The sequence below is a fragment of the Podospora bellae-mahoneyi genome (assembly GCF_035222275.1).
Source record: "Podospora bellae-mahoneyi strain CBS 112042 chromosome 1 map unlocalized CBS112042p_1.3, whole genome shotgun sequence".
Taxonomy (NCBI): domain Eukaryota; kingdom Fungi; phylum Ascomycota; class Sordariomycetes; order Sordariales; family Podosporaceae; genus Podospora; species Podospora bellae-mahoneyi.
This window is the reverse complement of record NW_026946361.1, coordinates 77,434-97,453: the sequence shown is the minus strand read 5'-3', so window position 1 is coordinate 97,453 and position 20,020 is coordinate 77,434. Positions and strand designations below refer to the sequence as shown.

The 20,020-nt window shown below is 55.0% G+C and overlaps 7 protein-coding genes across 7 annotated transcripts; 5 read left to right on the top strand and 2 right to left on the bottom strand.

Moving 5' to 3' along the window:
• Nucleotides 1–775: 775 nt before the first annotated feature.
• QC761_0028760 (uncharacterized protein) lies at nucleotides 776–3,552 on the bottom strand (the record flags this gene model as incomplete). The annotated part of the gene is made up of 3 exons (XM_062872215.1): nucleotides 776–1,916; nucleotides 2,308–2,333; nucleotides 2,569–3,552. 3 exons carry the CDS (start codon nucleotides 3,550–3,552, stop codon nucleotides 776–778), a joined length of 2,151 nt encoding a protein of 716 aa, XP_062735858.1.
• A 791-nt stretch (nucleotides 3,553–4,343) lies between these two features.
• TIM50 (mitochondrial inner membrane protein required for protein import) lies at nucleotides 4,344–6,307 on the top strand (the record flags this gene model as incomplete). Its single annotated transcript, XM_062873323.1, has 2 exons — nucleotides 4,344–5,599; nucleotides 5,663–6,307. Exons 1-2 carry the CDS (start codon nucleotides 4,580–4,582, stop codon nucleotides 6,305–6,307), a joined length of 1,665 nt encoding a protein of 554 aa, XP_062735857.1. The 5' UTR covers nucleotides 4,344–4,579.
• Nucleotides 6,308–7,615: 1,308 nt separating this feature from the next.
• QC761_100750 (uncharacterized protein) lies at nucleotides 7,616–9,568 on the top strand (the record flags this gene model as incomplete). Its single annotated transcript, XM_062873324.1, has 2 exons — nucleotides 7,616–8,937; nucleotides 8,990–9,568. 2 exons carry the CDS (start codon nucleotides 7,616–7,618, stop codon nucleotides 9,252–9,254), a joined length of 1,587 nt encoding a protein of 528 aa, XP_062735856.1. The 3' UTR covers nucleotides 9,255–9,568.
• A 296-nt stretch (nucleotides 9,569–9,864) lies between these two features.
• Nucleotides 9,865–11,643, top strand: QC761_100760 (uncharacterized protein; the record flags this gene model as incomplete). The annotated part of the gene is made up of 1 exon (XM_062873325.1): nucleotides 9,865–11,643. One exon carries the CDS (start codon nucleotides 9,865–9,867, stop codon nucleotides 11,641–11,643), a length of 1,779 nt encoding a protein of 592 aa, XP_062735855.1.
• Nucleotides 11,644–13,726: 2,083 nt separating this feature from the next.
• On the top strand, nucleotides 13,727–14,993 carry QC761_100770 (uncharacterized protein; the record flags this gene model as incomplete). Its single annotated transcript, XM_062873326.1, has 3 exons — nucleotides 13,727–13,969; nucleotides 14,032–14,578; nucleotides 14,635–14,993. The coding sequence occupies 3 exons, from the start codon at nucleotides 13,727–13,729 to the stop codon at nucleotides 14,991–14,993; spliced, it is 1,149 nt and encodes a 382-aa protein (XP_062735854.1).
• A 541-nt stretch (nucleotides 14,994–15,534) lies between these two features.
• On the top strand, nucleotides 15,535–19,496 carry QC761_100780 (uncharacterized protein; the record flags this gene model as incomplete). The annotated part of the gene is made up of 2 exons (XM_062873327.1): nucleotides 15,535–16,682; nucleotides 16,739–19,496. 2 exons carry the CDS (start codon nucleotides 15,535–15,537, stop codon nucleotides 16,869–16,871), a joined length of 1,281 nt encoding a protein of 426 aa, XP_062735852.1. The 3' UTR covers nucleotides 16,872–19,496.
• Nucleotides 16,938–19,431, bottom strand: QC761_100790 (uncharacterized protein; the record flags this gene model as incomplete). The annotated part of the gene is made up of 3 exons (XM_062873328.1): nucleotides 16,938–17,161; nucleotides 17,220–19,082; nucleotides 19,137–19,431. 3 exons carry the CDS (start codon nucleotides 19,429–19,431, stop codon nucleotides 17,049–17,051), a joined length of 2,271 nt encoding a protein of 756 aa, XP_062735853.1. The 3' UTR covers nucleotides 16,938–17,048.
• Nucleotides 19,497–20,020: the final 524 nt, after the last annotated feature.

Sequence of the window (20,020 nt, the reverse complement as noted above, 5' to 3'; positions counted from 1 at the left end):
TGGAGATCTGGATCAGCATGAGATGGGATTTTGGGTGTAGTGCCGGGGATCAGTCATGGCATTATCCCATCGAATGGGGATCATGACGGTAGCATTGTGGGGGGCAGCGGCTCAGGCTCCCTCATCTGGAAGCTGGAGAATGCGTCGCTCCTAACCGCCACCGAGTGCAGTGTTTTTCTTCCTGTGATGTTACTGTCGTACGACATGGTAGCATGTCTCTGTTAACTGCAGATGACCTTTCCGCAGCGGACCCTGTCTCAGGCTTCATGATTGAAGCCCTCTGCATGACATCAAAAGGAGGAGACAGAGGCATCGCATATATGACCTTGAGTCGTCTAGCTTGGGACGATCTCGATAGCGATATCTTGTGTGGCAATGTCACCTTCTGATTAGACTGCTTCACTGCAATAAGTTAGTCGTGAGAAATCTTCCCATCCATCTTTCGAAGCTGGGTTAGATGGTGTGTATGGACGTCTTTTTGGTTACAGAGTCGGACTTTTGGGTTTTCACAATTGACTACCTACAGCAGGGGTGGTGGCGGCATTTTTCTCATCCTTGTTGCCTGTTTACATGCCCCTGAACCCCTGAAGCGATTAGAGGTATCCACTTCAATCAACAAACACCAGAATACTATCACGAGGGACAAGTACATCACCTCTGTGTTGCCAGCTATGTCGGTAGAAAGCTGTCGAGCTCCTGCAGAGCATGCACTGAGGCACCTGTTTATGGTTTTGTGGTACGAGAATCTCCTTGTTAAAGCAGCCTATGGCCCTGTCTAAACTTGCAGCCCACTCTGCAGGCCCCTCAAAATCTTCTTTGCCTCTTCCCTTGTCTTTTTGACAATTTCGCCTGCCGGGTCAACACTTCTGACCAAGCCAACGCCACTGCCAGCATATGTTGCCGTCCTGCCAGTCTGTCTTCCCCAGGCTTTATCGCCGTCTTCTTTCACACTCTGGTCGTGTTTCCCCTTCAGCTGATCAAAAGAAATGCCACCCTGAGTGTGTTCCTCCCAACTTCTGTTGACAATTGTCCTCGGCGCCCACTTCTCTTCCGGCCACCCAAACGTCCCCCTCAGGTGATTGTACAGATGGGTCCTAACTGTATTTTTTCCGCCGTCTTTAGCCTCAAGCACAGCATCCTGGTAACCCTTTTTGATTCTCGCCTCGTTTGAACACAAAAACCTTGTCCCCATGACCACCCCAGATGCCCCCAGGCACAGAGCTGCAGCCACACCCCTCCCATCAGCAATCCCTCCCGCCGCAAACAGTGGAATGTCACTTGCACCCCTTTCCTCCAGTGTATCTTTGATCTCAGGCACCAACGTCCCCAAACTAGCCCCATCACTGGTCCTCCCATGCCCACCTGCTTCCTGTCCCTGGACAACCAGCACATCTGGCCTCCCCCGTTTCGACTCTGCCGCCTCAACCGCCTCACCCACAGTCCCAACCTGCAACCAAATCTGACTCTTCCCCTTGGTCACCCCCCTCAACCCCTCAGTCCAGTCGTCAACATCCTTTTGCCCATCCTTTGGCGCAAAAAGCCAAATCGCCGCCGGGATAAACTTTTCCGCCGCCTCCTTCGCCGAACCGAGATCACCATTCCACAGCTGGAACCCAATCCCAACAGGTAGAACCCCCTCGTTTTGGACACTGAGCCGTGTAGCGTCAGAAGCCCGCTGTGAACATAGCGAGGCGGCTTCGGTCAGATCAGTCAGGATGGACTCGGGCTTGATACCGGGGCCGATGAACCCCAAACCTCCAGCCTCAGAGACAGCGAGGGCGAGAGCAGGGCCCGACATGACACGCATGGGGGCCGAGATGATCAATGGGAAGGTGGCCCAGGGGCAGTGGCTTTTGAGTGAGTTGCGGATGGATGAGGCGGCCATTTTGACAGTATCGATAGTTTGGTGCGTTTGACTCAGGGCAGTTGTCAATGATGGTGATGGTGATGATGGTGATGGTGATGATGGTGATGGTGATGATGGTGATGGTGATGATGGTGATGGTGATGATGGTGATGGTGATGATGGTGATGGTGATGATGGTGATGGTGATGATGGTGATGGTGATGATGGTGATGATGGTGATGATGGTGATGATGGTGATGATGGTGATGATGGTGATGATGGTGATGATGATGATGATGGGTGGGGTCTTTAAAGGTGAACTAGTCCGCGGAGTTCCGGTTACTCTCGGGCGGGCCAGCCAAACACAGCTCGTTCCTGAGCAAATCGCGGTCGAGGCTTGTGGGTTTAACTCGCCGCCGACGGTAATAACGGCAACAACTCGAACGCCTTTGTTTGCACACCTGCAGGCCGGTTGGTTTTCGATATGCTAGGGTGTTAGGTGAGCATAAACTCATCAGTACGACCTCGATGGTATACTTGCTGCAACACAGAGCAATAGTGGCAACAATCAGCAAAATATCCACCGCTGGAATGGGTGAAGTGATGAGATGCGCAATACAACATATATGCTCATAATCATGATGACCGTACCCAACCGTTGCCCATACCCATGTTACCCAGCCGTTGTCCACAAACCAAAGAAAAGAAAACCCTCAAGCCACAACCGCAACCCCAATCCCAAGCGGAGCCTGGCTCAATATAGCATTATTAGCAACATGGCCTTCGGGGACAGCCTCCACCTCGTCTTCAAAGTCGGCCCAACCCCTTTCAGGACCCCAGCGAACTGACAAGCCCCGTGCATATGCAAGTTCCAGCAGAGCACGCATCATGGCGCCTGATTTCTTGACGCTTGACCAGGCGTCAAAAGTCAAGCAGTCGATAAATGGCATCTCATCCAAAACGCTGCTGAGAAGGCTGGTGCTGAAGCCTTCGTAATATCCATCGTGACGACGGAAGCCGTTGAAGATGCCATCACTGGGATCGCACTCGACAAAAACGGTCAGTTTGCGCACGTTGACGCAATCAGCAAGCCCGAGCGCTGGGTTCACAACCCATCCGCGGGGAGGTTTGCTCCAGCCGGGGCCGAGCCGCAACTCTAGGGATGTCAAGCAGTTACGCTGACGTGGTTTGAGGCGCGCAAGGAGAGGCTTCTTCGTCTTGAAGTAGCGGCCCGGATGCGTAGGAAACAGTCGGAAAGTACGGCTGCTGTAAAACATGTGGGTTGCCTCATAGTAAATCGTCTTGCATGTGCGCATGATGCCCAGCTTCTTGTGGATGCGCTTGTAATTTGCCGGATCCAGGTCGAGAACACGGTCGACATCGGCAAAATAATAACCATAAATGGTGATCCGGAGCTCGGGTGGCAGATCCAAGAACCGGAACGGCTTCTTTGGCTCGGCCTTCTTGACCACGGCCGCGGTGACAGAATCGCCGGGCATATCGGAGATGGTCAATCCGTGCATCTTCTTCAACATGTCATCATCCAAGTCGTGTTCTGCCTCGGAGGCATAAGTAGATGGGTAGGTCGAGCTGACCGGGGTCGCGTCGCTCGAAGGAACCGGCGTGGGGCGGGCGGAGGACGAGGCGAGAGAGGAGGAGGCAATGGCGCGGGCACGAGGGCTCTTTGCCGTCGTTCGGCGGGCCATGCTGCGCTACTCTATACCGCGGTATCTATGAGGAAGAATATGGGCGTGGTATGGAGGTTTGGAAGTCGAGTAATGCTCAGTCTTGGCTTGCAAAAGGCGAAAGTAAGGCTGTGTAGCGCCGAGCTACGAGTTAGTAGTGGCAAATGTTTGCTGGAGGGACGGACTGATGAAACCTACGGTCAATTCTGGTTTGTAACAGCTAATCGCAAAGGCACAGTCTGGGTGCTTGTTGGGCGGGCGCAAATGCAGAACTCAGAGGGTGGTCCCATGGTGAGCACTGGAAAAAGTCGACTCGTGGACCACCCTCTAGAATGCATCCGCGGCGGCCATGGCAGGCAGATGTGACAGAAGAATTGATGCTTTGGCTGGGATGAAGGTGCGAATCATGGAATCGCAGGGGTGGAGAACGGAGAACCAGGAGGAAACAGCCGCGACTTTTAAACCATACCAGGTAGATGAGGGAAAATGGATGAATGATAGGTTCAATCTCACAGGGGAGGGCAGGTACTTCAGGCACAGGTTCGACGACTGCATCGATGCAGAAAGGCAGTTGATGATTGAACCGAATCCCATGGCTCAATGCTCAATGGCATGCGGGCCATCACAAGGGTGGGGCACGTGAGAGCGGGATTCTCCGACAGCCAGTTCACCATGACGAAAGACTGGACCCACCACTGCGGGCTTATCGGCTTATCGGCGATCGAGTTGAGAACATGCGATTGGCCTGCAGGTGGCAGATGGCCGGCAGTGGCAGGGATTGTGTGGGCTTTTTGACTCCAACGACTGCTTGGCAGATGTGCAGCAAGAAGGTTTTGAGATTTTTTGGTCAGAGCTTTGGACCAAGGTATGGGCCTCGACTGGTCAGTTATTCAGCTGTCATTGAGGTTGGAGCACTTTGACAACTTGCAACCCATCTTCACATCCAGCTGCTTCCACTTCTATTCTTTCATACGATATCGCCGACCGTAGCCGAGACCGAGGAGGACCCCCGAGAGACTGAAGCAGCAACATCCAGACAACCAAAGTCATGATGCTGGCACGAGCTGCTGCGCGCCCGGTTGCGGGTGCGAGAGCTGCGGCTTTTGCGGCGTCGTCGGCCTTCCCCCGCCAGACATTGCCGGCCGTATGGGCCCGAGGAATGACCAAAGACAACAAGTCGAGGTTTAATGCTCCAAAACAATCACCGTCACAAAGGGCCGCTGCCGAACAACAGCAGCAACCAAAGCAACCAGATGCCCCGCCATCACCACCACCACCACCGTCGTTGACCGCTGAGACAGAGGCCAAGTCAACCACACCCCAGGAACAGGAGCCCGAAGAACCGATACCCGATCTGTCCAAGCTTCCAGACCTGACACAGGGCATCCCTTCGACTTTGGAATACGAACGGGCCGGTGCTACAGACAAGTCCACCATCGGAGACGAGGCGGCTTCGGAGGCCGAAGCGGCGGGTGCTGGGAGCGGTGGTGATGGGGGTGGCAGCGGCGGGAGAAAGAGGCCAAAGGGTGAGCTTCCCGCTTCTGCCTATGTCTCGTCGTCGGAGCGCAAGCGGAAGTGGTGGACCTATTTCGCACTCGCCTCTGCTGGCTTGGGTGCTGTCGGAGGCACCGTGTATCTGGGCAGGGAATGGAGCGAGGAGGAGCTCGCCAAAAACCCCAGTGTTGGCAACGGCTGGAGTCTGGGGCTCTGGTGGAAGCGCGCCGTGTCACGCATGACGGAGACTGTCACATACTATCAGGAGCCGTCATTTGAGAAGCTGCTCCCCGACCCTGACCCGTCCTTTGAACGTCCCTACACCTTGTGCATCAGTCTGGAGGATATGCTGATTCACAGCGAATGGAGTCGCGAGCATGGATGGCGTGTGGCAAAGCGGCCGGGCGTGGACTACTTTTTGCACTACCTCTCGCAGTACTACGAAATCGTCCTCTTCACCACCGTCCCCTGGGGCACCGGCGAGCCGCTGGTGCGCAAACTGGATCCCTACCGTTTCATTATGTGGCCCCTCTTCCGTGAAGCCACAAAGTACAAGGATGGCGAGATCATCAAGGTATGACTGCCAGCCCTCCCCTATCTGACATGGACGCCGTTAGACTTACACACGTGTCTCCAGGATTTGTCGTACCTCAACCGTGATCTGTCCAAGGTGATCATCATCGACACCGAAGCCAAGCACGTCCGTGCCCAGCCCGAGAACGCCATCATCCTCCCTAAGTGGAAGGGCAACCCCAAAGACAAGGACCTGGTCGATCTCGTCCCCTTTTTGGAGTTTATTCACACCATGCAGTACGATGACGTCCGCAAAGTCCTCAAGTCGTTCGAGGGCAAGAACATTCCAGTCGAGTTTGCCCGCCGTGAGGCCCTCGCCCGCGCCGAGCATCAGCGCAGGCTGGGTGCCAACAAGGTTAAGGCCTCGGGCGGCGGCATCGGCTGGCTGAGCAGCCATCTCGGCCTCAAGCCAAGCAACATGAGCTTGATGGTGACGGAGGGTGAGGAGAACCCCACCGAGGCGTTTGCCAAGGGCAAGATGCTACAGGACATCGCGCGTGAGAGAGGCATGCGTAACTACTTGGCGCTGGAGGAGGAGATCCGCAAGAATGGCGAGAAGTGGCTGAAGGAAGAGCAAGAGCTCCAGGAGAAGATGCAGAAGGAAGCCATGAAGAGCATGAAGTCGTCCATGTTCAGCTGGTTCGTCAAGGATGAGGAGACATCAGCCTCATCCTCAACAGATAGCACTTCGGGGCCCAAGACGGCGTAGACCTGAACACCCCCACCATGTAACAATAGTCCAACCACTCTTTTTCTTCCTCTCTGATGCTCGAGAAGATTGGGAGAATGACCTCTCTCTTTCTGTCTCGGACAGGGTGGCCGGAGGAGCAGCAGCAGCAGCAGCATGTGAGCCACGGCTACGTTGGGACAGCGGCACATAGGGGTCATGGTAATGCAGCAGGGCGGCGAAAAAAGCGACCAGGTTGATTTGTATGTACGATTACCGGCGATCAAGGGGAAAAATGTATGCGTATAATTTGTCACTTCACTTTTTTTCTTTCCCTATATCGGCATGACAAGACGTTTGAGGTGGAACAAGACTTTTTGCCCTCTGGCTTGGACGGCAAGGAGAATATGTGACAAGAGGCTCCGACTGATGGCCGACCATGGCACGACACAACGTCTTGCTACGTGAGGTGGAAGAGGGGGCGATGGTGACATGCAAGGGTCCCTGACAGGCATTTCGTACTGGTTGAGCAACCTCATTTAGTGACCTGGCAGATCTCGGATGAGTACAAGCAGTGCCAAACCGCCCAAATGGGGAGCCTAATGTTGCACGCTGATGTTGGGGTGGTGGAACAGCACAGACCGGTTTCACGACATGTTTGGCATACTCAACTTTGGTGATGGTCCGGGATGATATCTTTTTTTTTCTCTTTCCTTCGCCTGTCAAAGCCTTGGTGGAAAGGAGTTGTCAGAAAGGTACGGTCAACGTGGGCAAGGAGGCGGGTGTTACGTTCAAGTTAGCCACTGGACAGTCCTCACGAGAGCTGACAGACCTGGGCAACAGGAACCATCGTCCTGCCGGTCTAGAAGCGCAATGACCTAGGCCAGGGGGACCATTGCAACCGGTGACGACCACGACTTTCTCTCCCCCACCGAGATTGAGGTGACAGAGGTGGTGGGTGGTCGATAGCGGCCGGGTCACGACGTGGTTTGTATGGGTGACGAGCCGGGCGCTTGCCTGTTTCTTGCTACCCAGTCGCCATGAGCTGGCTTGGTGTCTTTCTTGACGTGGTCGATCACTCTGGCTCGCGCAGACAGCAAGGCGAGTTCTGGCCGGGCTGGTTTGCTCAACGCTGTAGAACAAGAGGGTAATTCTCGTTGACTTCAACTCGGGCGTGGTTGGGATGTTGAGGACCGAAAGGGATATATATTTCCATCTTCCTCCCCCGATTTGGCGTTTGGAATATCTCATCATCCAACGCATACATCTCTGCATTCATACAGTCTTTCTCTACTCAGTTCCAGTCGGTTCCAAAAAGTTGTCCTTGTTGAAGCCTCTCTTGTCGCCAAGATGCATATTTCTCGCACCGTTCTCACCACCATCGCCATTGCGGCAACAGGCTCAGCCCTTCCCGCCTCCAGCTGCGGAAACGGCAACTGCCCCCACAACGGTGGAAACACCCGCATCTCGAGCGGCAACGACCAGGGCGCTCAGCAAGGTCAACAGGGTCAGCAAGGCCGCTTTGACAAGACCCGCCAGAACGGCAATGGCGGTCTGTCTACCCGCTCCCACGACCTAATGTTCGCCGCTGGCCACGGCGCCGACTCCGGAAACCAGATGGGTGGCAGCAACACCGGCAACAACGGTCTCTACGACAAGTCCGGCGATTACCTTGGCAAGAAGGAGCTCAATCACGAGAGCCTCCAGCTTTCGACTACGTCTGGCGGCTCCAATATCCCCTTCACCAAGGAGCAGCAGTACCAGCCCCGCTCCGAGGTCAACTCTGGGCTTCACAAGAACAACAACGGCCAGCAGCAGCAGCAGCATCAACAGCAAGCTCAAGAGAATGGGCAGCTCATGACCACCCTCGACAAGATCCGGGAGCTTCTCTTTGGTCCCCAGCAGCAGCAGAACCTTGAGCGCCAGCAAGAGGGCAAGGGCAAGACCCAAGTCCGCCGCTCCGAGGTTCAAGGCCAGCAGCAGCAGGGCCCCATGGGCTCTGGTGCCCTCGGCAACGCTGGCCGTTTCGAGTCCAACACCTACCCCCAGAACAGTCTCGAGCAAGAGAGACAGCGCCTGAGAAACGGCCAGCTTGAGCAGCCACTCGGCAACAACGTCAACAAGGACGAGGGTCTCACACAGGGTCAAAACCAGAGAATCAATCTGGATAATGGCAACCAAGGCCAACTGTCGACCAACGGGCAGCTCCAGTCCGCTATCAAGGGCGGTGAACACCAGAACCCAGCCATGAAGGAGCAGGATGTCCCCACGATTGTCATTTCCCAGCACGAGAAGGTCCAGCCCCGCGGTCAGGGACAGTCTTCCTCCAAGGGCTCCAGCGCAAGCACCAACAATGAGGGCGACAGCGAGTCCACCAAGTTTGTCCAGCCCGCCCAGATGAAGACTTACAATCAGGAGGATACCCCGATGCAGCAGAAGCTTGAGAAGGGTATCTCGTCCTCTCAGCTCCTCAACAAGGGCGAGAACAATAACCAGGGCCGCCTTTCTGGCCGTGCCGAGCATCAAAACACCAACTCTGGCATGACCAATGGGCAGGACGCAAAGGCTGAGAAGGTTCTTGGCTCTTCGGATCAGGGACAGCAATGGGGACAAATCCAGGACGAGCTCAAGAAGTGCCTCTACGTCGCTGGCCAGCAGGGTGACATCAACATGTGAGTTCATCCCTCTCCCGGCGTGAGAACAAGAGAACTGACCAAGAAACAGGCTCCGCGACTGCTTCAACAACGACGCCGACAAGATGTCAGGCTCGCTCCAAGGGCAGCAGGGACAACAGGGGCAGCAGCAGCAGCGCTTTGATTCCAACAACTCCGGCCAGAATCAGGGACAGCAGGGGCAGCAGCAGCAGCGCTTTGATTCCAACAACTCCGGCCAGAATCAGGGACAGCAGGGGCAGCAGCAGCAGCGCTTTGATTCCAACAACTCCGGCCAGAACCAAGGTCAGCTCCAGGGTAACAAGGTCCAGGCCTAGGCTTGCCGACAATGTTCAACAAAATCAACAAAAGCATTTATGAGGATGGATGACTGGGATTGGATTAGATCAGTGATGGACGTTTGAGCCTTGGTCTTTTTTGCATTGCTCTTTTTCTGTGCTAACAGCAGCTTGGATATCTGGGCGGCCACTCGTTTAGTTATCTCATTATTTCCTTGTTTTCTGTCATTTTGCATTGCATTTGTTTTGTGATATTCTTGTACTGTCGAGTTGGGCCACTCTGGCAAGAACTTCTTAGCTCGAGGGTAGAAGAATAAAACAGTCATTCACTACTTTGCTGATGTCCAATGAAATGAAAAGGGGCCTCCTATTTTCAAGTGGACCCTAACCCTCGCCTCCAACCAACCAACCGCCGCCGCGTCTGATGTGCCGTGCCGCGACTCGACTTTGACGTTGCAGTGGCACGCGCTCGCTGACAAGTGCCACTTTCGGGGTCCAACTTTTTCTGGGACGTTTCCATTGTTTCTATCGAACCTGATGATCAACCTCGACGACGCCAATAACGGATTTTTATTTTCCTCATTCTTTTTTCCTTCTCTTCGCTCCTTTCTGATTTTCTTGTAATTCGTAATCTCAAAAAGAAAATGTCATGACGCGATTCTGCAGCTTCCCAAAGCCGACGGCGATTCTTCGCCATGTCTTGCGCGTCCTCATTCCCGTCTCCTTCGCCCTGACGATTTACCTCTACCTGTACCCAGTTTTTGGCACCTGCGCATTTCCGCTGCCGCCCTCTTCGTCGTCGGAAACACGGTCGCCTTTCCTCGAAACGGCCAAATCCCACTGGGTCCCCGCTTTTCTCGCCAATACGACGGCGACAGCGACAGCGACAGCGATCAACTCGAGCATCGAGGAACCTCCCGCCCCGGCGCTCCCCTCGAAAAAAGCCCCTTTCCGTCTCCTGACCCTCGGCGATCCGCAGTTGGAGGGTTCTACCTCGATTCCGATTGAATACCTCGGCGTTTTCCCCCATGCGAAATCTCTCGTTCGCAACTTTAAGCTGTCGCGACTCGGCATCAAGCAAGCCCTCCACGATGTTGTCGATATTCTGCTAGAGGACACCTTCAACTTTTTCGAGTCGGTCCGCAAGATCATCGACCTGTTCGGCAACGATTTTTACCTTGCCCACATCTATCGGTCTGTCCACTGGTGGACTCGCCCCACACACGTAACGGTATTGGGCGATCTTGTCGGTAGCCAGTGGCTCAACGAGGCCGAGTTCACCAAGCGCGCGAACCGATACTGGAACCGTGTCTTTCGCGGCGCAGAAAAGGTGCCCAATTCTCTGCAGGCGTATCCGGCCGAGGAGTACGATCTGTCCGGGTACCTCTCCCGCTTTGACAATGACACCACCTGGGCCAGGCGCATCATCAACGTGGCGGGCAACCACGACATTGGCTATGCGGGAGACATCACCACGAATCTGACGGCGCGCTTCGAGAAGGCGTTTGGAAAGATCAACTACGAGCTGCGGTTTGAGCTGCCCCTGCCCGAAGGTTTCGACAGCAAGACTCTATATGATCCCGACACCAACACCGAGTCCACCAGGCTGATCCCCGAGCTGAGATTGGTGGTGCTCAACGACATGAACCTCGACACCCCGGCGCTCTCGACCCAACTGCAAGACGATACTTATACCTTTATCAACAATGTCATCAACACCGCGGCCGCAGTCGAGTTTGAGGGGCACTATACCGTGATTTTGACCCATATCCCGCTGTACAAACCAACCGGTGTCTGCGTCGACCAGCCCTTTTTCGAATTCCACTCGCACGACGGGACTCTGAAAGAGCAAAACCAGCTCAGTGTTGCCGCGTCAAAAGGCTTTCTGGAAGGAATCTTGGGCATGTCAGCTTCTCCCAGTGCCCCGGGTGGCGGCAAGGGGAGAAGAGGCATTATTCTTAACGGCCACGACCATGCTGGTTGTGACACGTATCATTATGTGAACCAGACGGCCGAGGGTGGAGAGTTGGAGTGGCAGGTGAAGCGGTGGAGGCAAGCGGTGAGGGAAAAGACGGTGGGCAAAGAAGCGGAGGGTGTCCCAGGCGTCAGAGAGATCACCGTCAGGAGCATGATGGGAGACTTTGGCGGAAACGCAGGCTTGTTGAGCATCTGGTTCGACGAGGAGAGCTGGCAGTGGAAGGCCGACTACGACACTTGCCCGCTGGGGACGCAGCACCTGTGGTGGCTGGTGCACATTCTGGATCTCATCGCTGTTGTTGGGCTGGTGGTGTACCTTGCCTGTGGAGCTTTCAAGGTGGTGGGGTTGGATGTTGATGGTCTGTTCTGGGGATCAAGCAAAGTATCAGCCAAGATGCCGGCGCCAACTACACAAACCGAAAAGGCCCGAGCACAGCCCAAAGCCGGGTAGGGATGGTTGCCTGCGTTGATATTGTATATCTACCTGGCCCTGTGCATAGACAGTTGGACATGCCTTTTTTGGATGGCATCCTCTTGGTGTATATTGAACTCAAATTTGGTCAGCCCAATGCGACCCCTGACATTTATGCATATTATCTTTCGGCTCCAGCACGGCGGTATTAAAGCGTCCAAGCTTTCAGCCCCATCAAGATATAAATGCCCGCTAAGCAACTCCGGCCCTCTTCCTATAGGACCGCATATCCATCCATACACTCCATATGGACCGAGCCAACGCCGGCGTCACAGACCAGTAGAGCTAGTCCACTTGGCCGATCTTTTGTCGGCTGGCGATGCCGCGTTAGGTTTCTATTGGTGGACAGTCTTTGCGGCATCGTCGTCGTGCTGAGAGAAGGCCGTGTTGTCATCAGCTAGCATCTTGATATCAAGACTCAAGCAAGAGCTGAGGCCACCCAAGCCTTGTGATCGGTACTCCACAGTGCCGCGCAAGAATTGATCCCAGCTGCTGCCATACTCAAGAGCAGGGCATCCCAGCACGTACCCCACAGGCACCAGAGGCGTGGGCCCAGTCGTCAAAAAGTTTAAATTGATAGAGGCAACAAAGTTGCCAGATCACCACAACAGGAAAGAGAATCGCTGGTAGGGTCGGGGTTCGGGGACTGGGCGAGGGAGCTTGACTGGTGCCTGTGATCGGGCACTGCCGTGTGCCGAAACGTGTTGTCCGGGTTTGAAATCCTTCAATTCTTCTTCGGTCAGAATAACCGCGGGATTCACGGAGGCTCGCTTGGACGCACCACCCGCTGGCCGTTGCCGGTCCGCCTCGGACGGGAAGAGCCAGCCATTTTCATGCCGCTTTTTTATCAAAGAGAAGAACAAGCTTGGGCCTCTCTGTTTTTCCCGTCTCCACCGTCCGATTTTGACTCCTCAGCATCGCCCTGTGAGCACTGTTGATCGATCTCGTCAAACAAGTCAGGCTCCACCGAAAGGATCCTCGTGGGCCACCAGTCGCTTGGGAGCTAGAGGAGAAAAGCAACAAGCAAAGTCTACCACACAGATGACCTAAAGAAGAAAAAGAAAAAAGGGTGGCTTGTGAAGGTGGAACTAGGGATATTCACTACAACACACTAGGGTCCCGGCAACGTGCACGCGGGGAAGCCTGTTGTTAGCAGTGCGACCTCAGGGTAACATTCAAAACTAAGTGACTGAGATCACAAAAACCTCGTCAAGGCTCTTGCAGGCATATATGTTAACAAGCATACAGTATCTACAGAGGTGCAACTGCCGCTGTCAAGTCACGCGAGGAGCGGAAACAAACACAAACGCTGGTTGGCCCGTGGAGGATGCTCTTCGCAGAATGGCATCATGTCGAAGAATAAAATTATAGGCCACATTTTCTCCTCTCTGTCCTGGAGTGTGTCAGCAACATCCCAAGCTATTGGCAAAGTAGGGGCCAAGGATCCATCAGAACAGAAGCGAATCAATGGTCAAGTCCCTACGCTACGCGGTGACCCTGAAGGCGGCGCCCCTTGATGTCGATATGGAAGCTTCGGGGACCATGCTGGTCGAAAACAAAAACCCAAACGAAACATCCACAATAGTTCTGGGCTCGATCTACCCCTTTCCGTTTCTGGCTAAGCCAACCCTCTCCACCAGGCTGCACACAACACAATCCTTTGTCCTTCAGGGTTTGCTTGCCAGCCCAGGAGGTCAGTACGACAAGGGCCACCCCTCGGCAGAAACGTCGATAAGGAAGGGAAGTTCGGGGGCATGATAGTTCCATGGTATTAGGTCTCAGTTTATCCACAGCTGTTGAATGTGTGTCTTCCGATCCTTTCCATCTTGGATATTCTGTATAACAATTCCAACCGCCTCCCGCCACCGGTCCCCTGATCCTCTCGGCTGCCCTGATAATCTCGATCTCAGCATCTGCAGATCTTTGTTCGCTTCACAGGCCGATCCAGCCGCCCAACCGTTGGCAGTTGGGGTTGTGTTCTTCCATACATTCGTTACCTTTGTTTCGTTCACCTTGTATTAGCTTTCCGGCGAGTTTCGGATCGACATTCAGACAACCAACGATGGCCGACGTAGTCCTTACTACGCAAGAGGACGGCACCAAACCGGACCAGTTCGCCACCCCAGTCGCGCTCACTCCCGCCGAGCTGGCCGCCCTTCCTCACGACGATGCCGGTCCAAAACTCGTGGCCTGCGTCTGGACCCTTACTTTTGTCGCTGGCGCCTTTTTGGCTCTGAGACTCTACTGCCGGATGCTCAAGAGGCAGAGTTTGTGGTGGGATGATTACTTTCTCATTGGAGCTATCGTAAGTCTCACGATACCCCCAATTCTCTTGTCTAGGTCCCCAGTGCTGACGCGTGAGCCAAGTTGTGCATCACCGCCGAATCTTCCTTGATGACCTACATGACCACAATGGGATACGGCAAACACATTTGGGATTTCCCTATGGAGAACATGATTCACCTTTTGCTTCCCATGAACATTTCGGGCACCCTCTCCGTCACGGCTGCCGTGTGGTCCAAGACATCCTTCGGCATCACCTTGCTTCACCTCACCGACGGCTGGATCAAAAAGGTCACCTGGTTCTGCATCATCAGCATGAACATCGCCATGGGCCTGTCCGCCTTGTTTCCCTGGGTCTCTTGCACGCCTATTCAAAAAGTCTGGGACATGTTCGTCGAGGGCACGTGCTGGGCGCCGCACATCTTGGTTCGCTACAACATCTTTTCGGGTTCGTATTCGGCCTTTATGGACTTGACACTTGCCATGCTCCCGTGGAAGTTCCTCTGGGGCCTCCAGATGAGAAACAGCGAGAAGATCGGTGTGGGTATCGCCATGAGCATGGGTATTTTTGCTGGCATCACGGCCATCATCAAGACCAGCATGGTTAATGTCATGTTGTCTGAGGATTTTGGTAGGTCCCCCACACTGCTGTAGAGAAGGACGTTTTGCTGACCGACCTTAAAATAGCCGACGCCATTGACCTTTGGATTTGGGGCAACGCCGAGGTTTCCGCATCGATCATCGCCGCCTCTATCCCCATGCTTCGTGTTCTCGTTCGTGACGCCAAAACCTCGAGACAATACCACAGCGGCTACGTCAAGGAAACCGGTGCCAGTGGCAACCGCAGCAGAATGATCACCATCTCCAGCCGGCCCGCCCCCACCGGCAGCGATCTCGAGCTTCACCGCCTGGGTGACGACGACCAGAGCGACCGAGGAATCCTGGTGCAGAACGGGGAGAAGGTGAACCCAGGCAAGAACGGCATTGCCCAGGTCACTGAATTCACTGTTCAGTATGAGGATGAAAAGGCGGCCCAGAAGGTGTAGGGGTCCGGCCCTGTTGTCATGTTCTTTTCTTTGGTTCCTGGAATGAACTGACGGCCGGTTGAAAGGAGGTTCTGGAGAAAAGGCGCTGTCAGGTTTGAAAACTGATTCTCAGCATCTCAGTTCGGTTCTATAATACCTGGTTTCAGGAAATATTTCTCTTGTTTATTAAACAACAAACGCCAGGTGATTCCAGTTGGTGGAAACACAAGACGGATAAATCTCGACTGTAACCCTCACACGTTGTTTGTTTTGAATCTTGTTCCCGATCAAGCCTCTGATTTACATGACAGAACTCCCAGAGTGCCTTGTTTGCCCGGCACCTTTTACGCCGCGTCAATATGGCTAATACGGATCAACCCATCATCAACACGGCTCTACCCCACAAGGACCAAGCATCCGGGTGACGGGATGCACGGGTTCGGGGATTAATGCCACGAGGTTGATGTACCCCAGCTTTTCTTGGCCGTCTTATATCAGACAAGGCCGGAGTGCAGCTTCTTGAAGAGCAAATCGCTAGATACCTGTCCAAGAGCAAATCATCATGCGTTACTCTATTCTCTTCACTGCGGCGACAGCAGCCGTTTTATCGGCTGCGGCACCAGCATCTAGTGAGAATGACCAAGAGATCTCCCCCAGTCAAGTCCAATGCGCACCCTTGCCTTCTCCCTTCCCGACCTGGCAACAACTCCCACTCCAGTCCTCGCTCCCTGACCCCTTTTTACCGTTAAAGTACACCACCACCGACAACGCCGCCGGTTCCTCGACCTTTGCCCGCGATGTCATGACCGGCAACGCCCCCAACCGCATCAAGTCCCGTGCTGAGTGGTACCAGTGCCGCCAACCCGAGATCCTCCAGCTCCTCCAAGAATACCAATTCGGGTACTACCCCGACCCAACCCAGGAAAAGGTCGAAGCCACCCGGTCAGGCACGACCCTGCAAATCACCGTCACGGGTCCCCAAAACAAACGCGGCTCCTTCAAGGCCACCATCCAGCTGCCCTCCGGAGCGAGCAGCTCCCATCCGGCGCCCGTCGTGATCAACATAGGCGGCATGCAAAACCAGCCCTACCTCCAAGCCGGCATCGCCGTCGCCCAGTTCGACTACACCACCGTGGCCCCCGACAGCAACTCAAAGACGGGAGCCTTTTGGAGCATCTACAACGGCCGCGACATTGGCGTCCTGACCGCCTGGGCCTGGGGCTTCCACCGCACCCTCGACGCGATCCAGCTCATTGTCCCAGAGATCGACCCCTACCGCGTCGGTGTGACTGGCTGCTCCCGTCTGGGGAAAGCCGCCCTGGTCGCGGGGCTGTTTGACAAGCGCATCACCGTCACCATGCCCATGTCTTCTGGCGTTCAGGGGCTGGGACCGTACCGGTACTTTACGCTGTCCGGGCAGGGGGAGAACCTCGAGAACAGCAAGCAGGGTGCCGGGTGGTGGTCGAATTCCAAGCTGGGGAGTTTTATGAACCACCACGAGAACCTGCCCTTTGACGCGCACACCATTGCCGCTGCCATCGCTCCGCGGGCGTTGATTATAGACCAGGGAACGGGCGACCAGTTTGTGAACAGCAAAGGGACGGCAACCGTCATTTTCCCAGCGGCCAAGGTGGTGTATGACTGGCTTGGGGCGGGGGACAAGATTGGAATCAATGTCAGGAGCGGAGGACATTGTGATATGAGCGGGTTGTACGTTTTCCGCATGCCTGACCAATTTGTGTGGAAGAAAATGCTGACCGAAGCAGTAACGGGATCCTGCCCTTTGTGCAAAAGATCTTTTTCAACACCACCACCACCAGAAACTTTCACAGCCTGGGCACCTACAACACCCCCCTGGCCACATCGTACCCTTGGGCAACTGCCGTTCCGCAGGCGTAGGCTGGGAAATTCAAGATAGCTATAGCATCATCACTCTCTGCACGATAAACATCATGAATCCAATTATTTGAGAAGAAAATCAATGGTATACGCTGCTTTCAAATCATTACACCCATTTAAATCATATCCAACCATAAACACAATAAGCAATCATGTACAACCCGCTCTACGAACGTATCAGCAAGAGTTGAGTGGGCAGGCAATCTGTGTGCCCTTGACTGCTCCGTCGACGCCGGCCAGCGTAAGGACAGCGCCGACAACACCACCAAGGCCCTCGCCGGCAATGAAACCTGTTTGAACAACACAGTCAGTCACATGTTATGAAACCAAACACTAAAAATAACTCACCAGCTGCCACAGCATAGCCGTAAATGTCCCATGTGCGCATGTTGTACTTCCTCCACAGCGCGGCGATGATGGCACCGAGTAACGCAGCGTTGGCAAACACCGGGGCGGGGATGACCCAGGAGAGGGCGATGGCACCCCAGTTGGGCAGCCACTTGCGGTACTTTTCACGCTCGCCCACCAGGTAAAAATGACGGAAGACGACCTGCGCAACAGACAAGATACCCATGGCAATGGCAAACATGCCGCTGCTAAAGGGAATCTTGACGTTGGGGTCCGTGACAGCCTCGGCCACGGCAGCCCAGGCGGACACGGAGGGGACGTCGAAAGCGCAGTTCTCACCCTCGGCCTCACCTTTCCAGATGCAGGGGTAGGCCGACGTGAAGAGGACAAACAGACCTGGTGCGAGCCACACCGAGACGAAACTGCCGATGCATTGTCCAACCCACTGCTTGATGGGCGATGTGCCGATCAAGAAACCGGTTCTGAAATCGCCGACAAGGGCGGCAGCCACATCAGCACCGCCAGACGCGATACCACCGGCCACCAAGTTGAGCTTCTGGGCATGCTTGATGCTGAAACCACCTCCCGAAGTGGCAGCACCAAAGACGAGCTGCGAGGCCTTGGCGGCAGCCGTCAGGGGGGTCGTGTCGGTAACAGCGCCGATCTGGATGGCGAGGAACGAGAAGAGGAAGGCAAGCAGGATGGCCAACAGGGTAAGACCGGGGTTCATCTCCCACTGGAAGTGGAAGATGATCATGGAGATGACGACCGTCACGAGAAGGCCAACGAGCCACATCCAGTTCTTAACCTGTTGCTCTGGTGGGAAAGGGTCCTCAACCATGCTCTCGCTCCTGACCTTGGGTGCGCCGTGCTTGGCGAAGAAGTTGCTGGACTTGCCACGCTTGACCAACATTCCGTTGATGCCACCGCAGCCCTGGTTCCAGATGGTGCTGACGCCGCTCCAAATGACCTTGTACTGGACAAAGAGCTCGGCCATGGACGAGCACACCATGACCATGACACCGGGCCAGAGAAGCCAGTATCGAGGAGAGGGCGTAACCGTGCCGAGGTTCCTGAGGGAGGCAAAACTGTAGTAAGAGTCCCACTGGGGATCCTCAGACAGCTGGATGCCGATGCATTCACCGTAGTGCACGAGCAGGGGACCAATAAGACCCCAGGCAATGACGGCACCGGCAAACATGGAAATGGCGGGGTTGAGACCGATCAAGATGCCGGAACCGATAAAGGCCGGGGTCCATTCAAAATACCAGCCCCAGGATTCAATGTTGAGCGCCCAGCTGGTGTAGCCGCTCCAGATATGAATCCACGTGAAGAAGTGCCAGTCGTACAGGATGCCGATGGCGTAGTACGAGACGACACGGTGAATCAGAGCTCCCACGAAGCAGATCATGAGGCACTTAAGCTTCTTCATGGCGTCAAGGCTACCGGCGGCGCCGGCGTGCATGGAACGGATAGTAAGGGCGACGGCGGTCGGCGTGGGGAACATGAGCTTCAGCTCACGGGCGACCTGGACAATGAAGAACTTGCGGAGAGGCGTTACGTAGAACAGTCCCACAAAGGAGCAAACCAGGGTGATAGTGAAGATGGCACCAATGTCATCCATGGGCGAGTGGCCCTCGGGCATCACACCGAGACGGTACATGGCGGGGATGGCGGCGACGAAGATGCCGCCGGTACCACCCGCACCCGTCGCGACAGCCTGGACGATGGAGTTTTCCTGCGGACCGAACAAACCGCCGATGATGGGAATCTGCCCACCAGACTTTTCCATAAACTTGAGGATACCATAACCGAAAATGGCACCAAACATGTTGGCGCTGAAGGTGAAGCCAGTTTTGAGACCTGAACATGATGATTAACCAACATGTCTGGAGAAGAGCAGACAAGATCGCTCACCAAGGTACAAGTTGGAAGCAGCGACGAGAGAGCCCAGAATGCAACCAACAACAACGGCTCTGATGGTAAGCGGATTCTCCTCATAGGGAATATCGGCTTCCATCTTCAGTGGCTTCCACAAATCCTCCTCCTCCTCCTCGGCACCGTCGGATCCATGGTCCTTTTCTGAATTCCCAACCGTCAGCTCCGTTTTGAGCTCATTGGGACCCTCGATGGGTGGTTGGCCTTCAGAGAATGGGCGAATGGTGCCCGAGGCCGTGCTGGTCTCGAGCGCCCTCTTCTCCTCGTCAGCCATGGCGGGCGGTGTAGTGTGGTGTGGTGTATGCTGTTGACCACTTCCCCCAGAGGCGATCGGGGCAGTTTTGAAGGGAAATCGTGGAATGCAAGGGAGACAGAAGCCCACGGAACCGCTTGGGGTCGGGCAGCTGGGTATTTAATCATTGTGTTACGTCCCCCAGGAACTCGGCCCAAAGCTTGATCGGCACGCTACACGGTACCTACCTGAGGATGCTCTACTGTCAGTACCATCACCGAGGTTCGAGGCGGGGACCAAGCCGAAAACAGAATGTGCTTTACTCATGTCGGTGGTTATCTGGGGACTTGCCTAGGGCTTGTGTGTCATCCCACCTTGACCATTGCCACAAGAGGCGACTATCAGCTCGATCGCAGACCACCCCAGAGATAAGCAGCAGAGGCGCCGATGAAACGGTCTGCCGGATGCATATTGGAAGTTGGAGAAAGCTCCTGCGGGCAACCAACCGCAGGCGTTGAACAGATCAACCCATCTATGCACGGCAATGTAGCAGTCCGCCCAGTCGGCCGTCAGTCGATTCGCCGGAGCGACAAGAATTCCCGTAATAGGCAGGTCGGTAGCCCACTAGGTT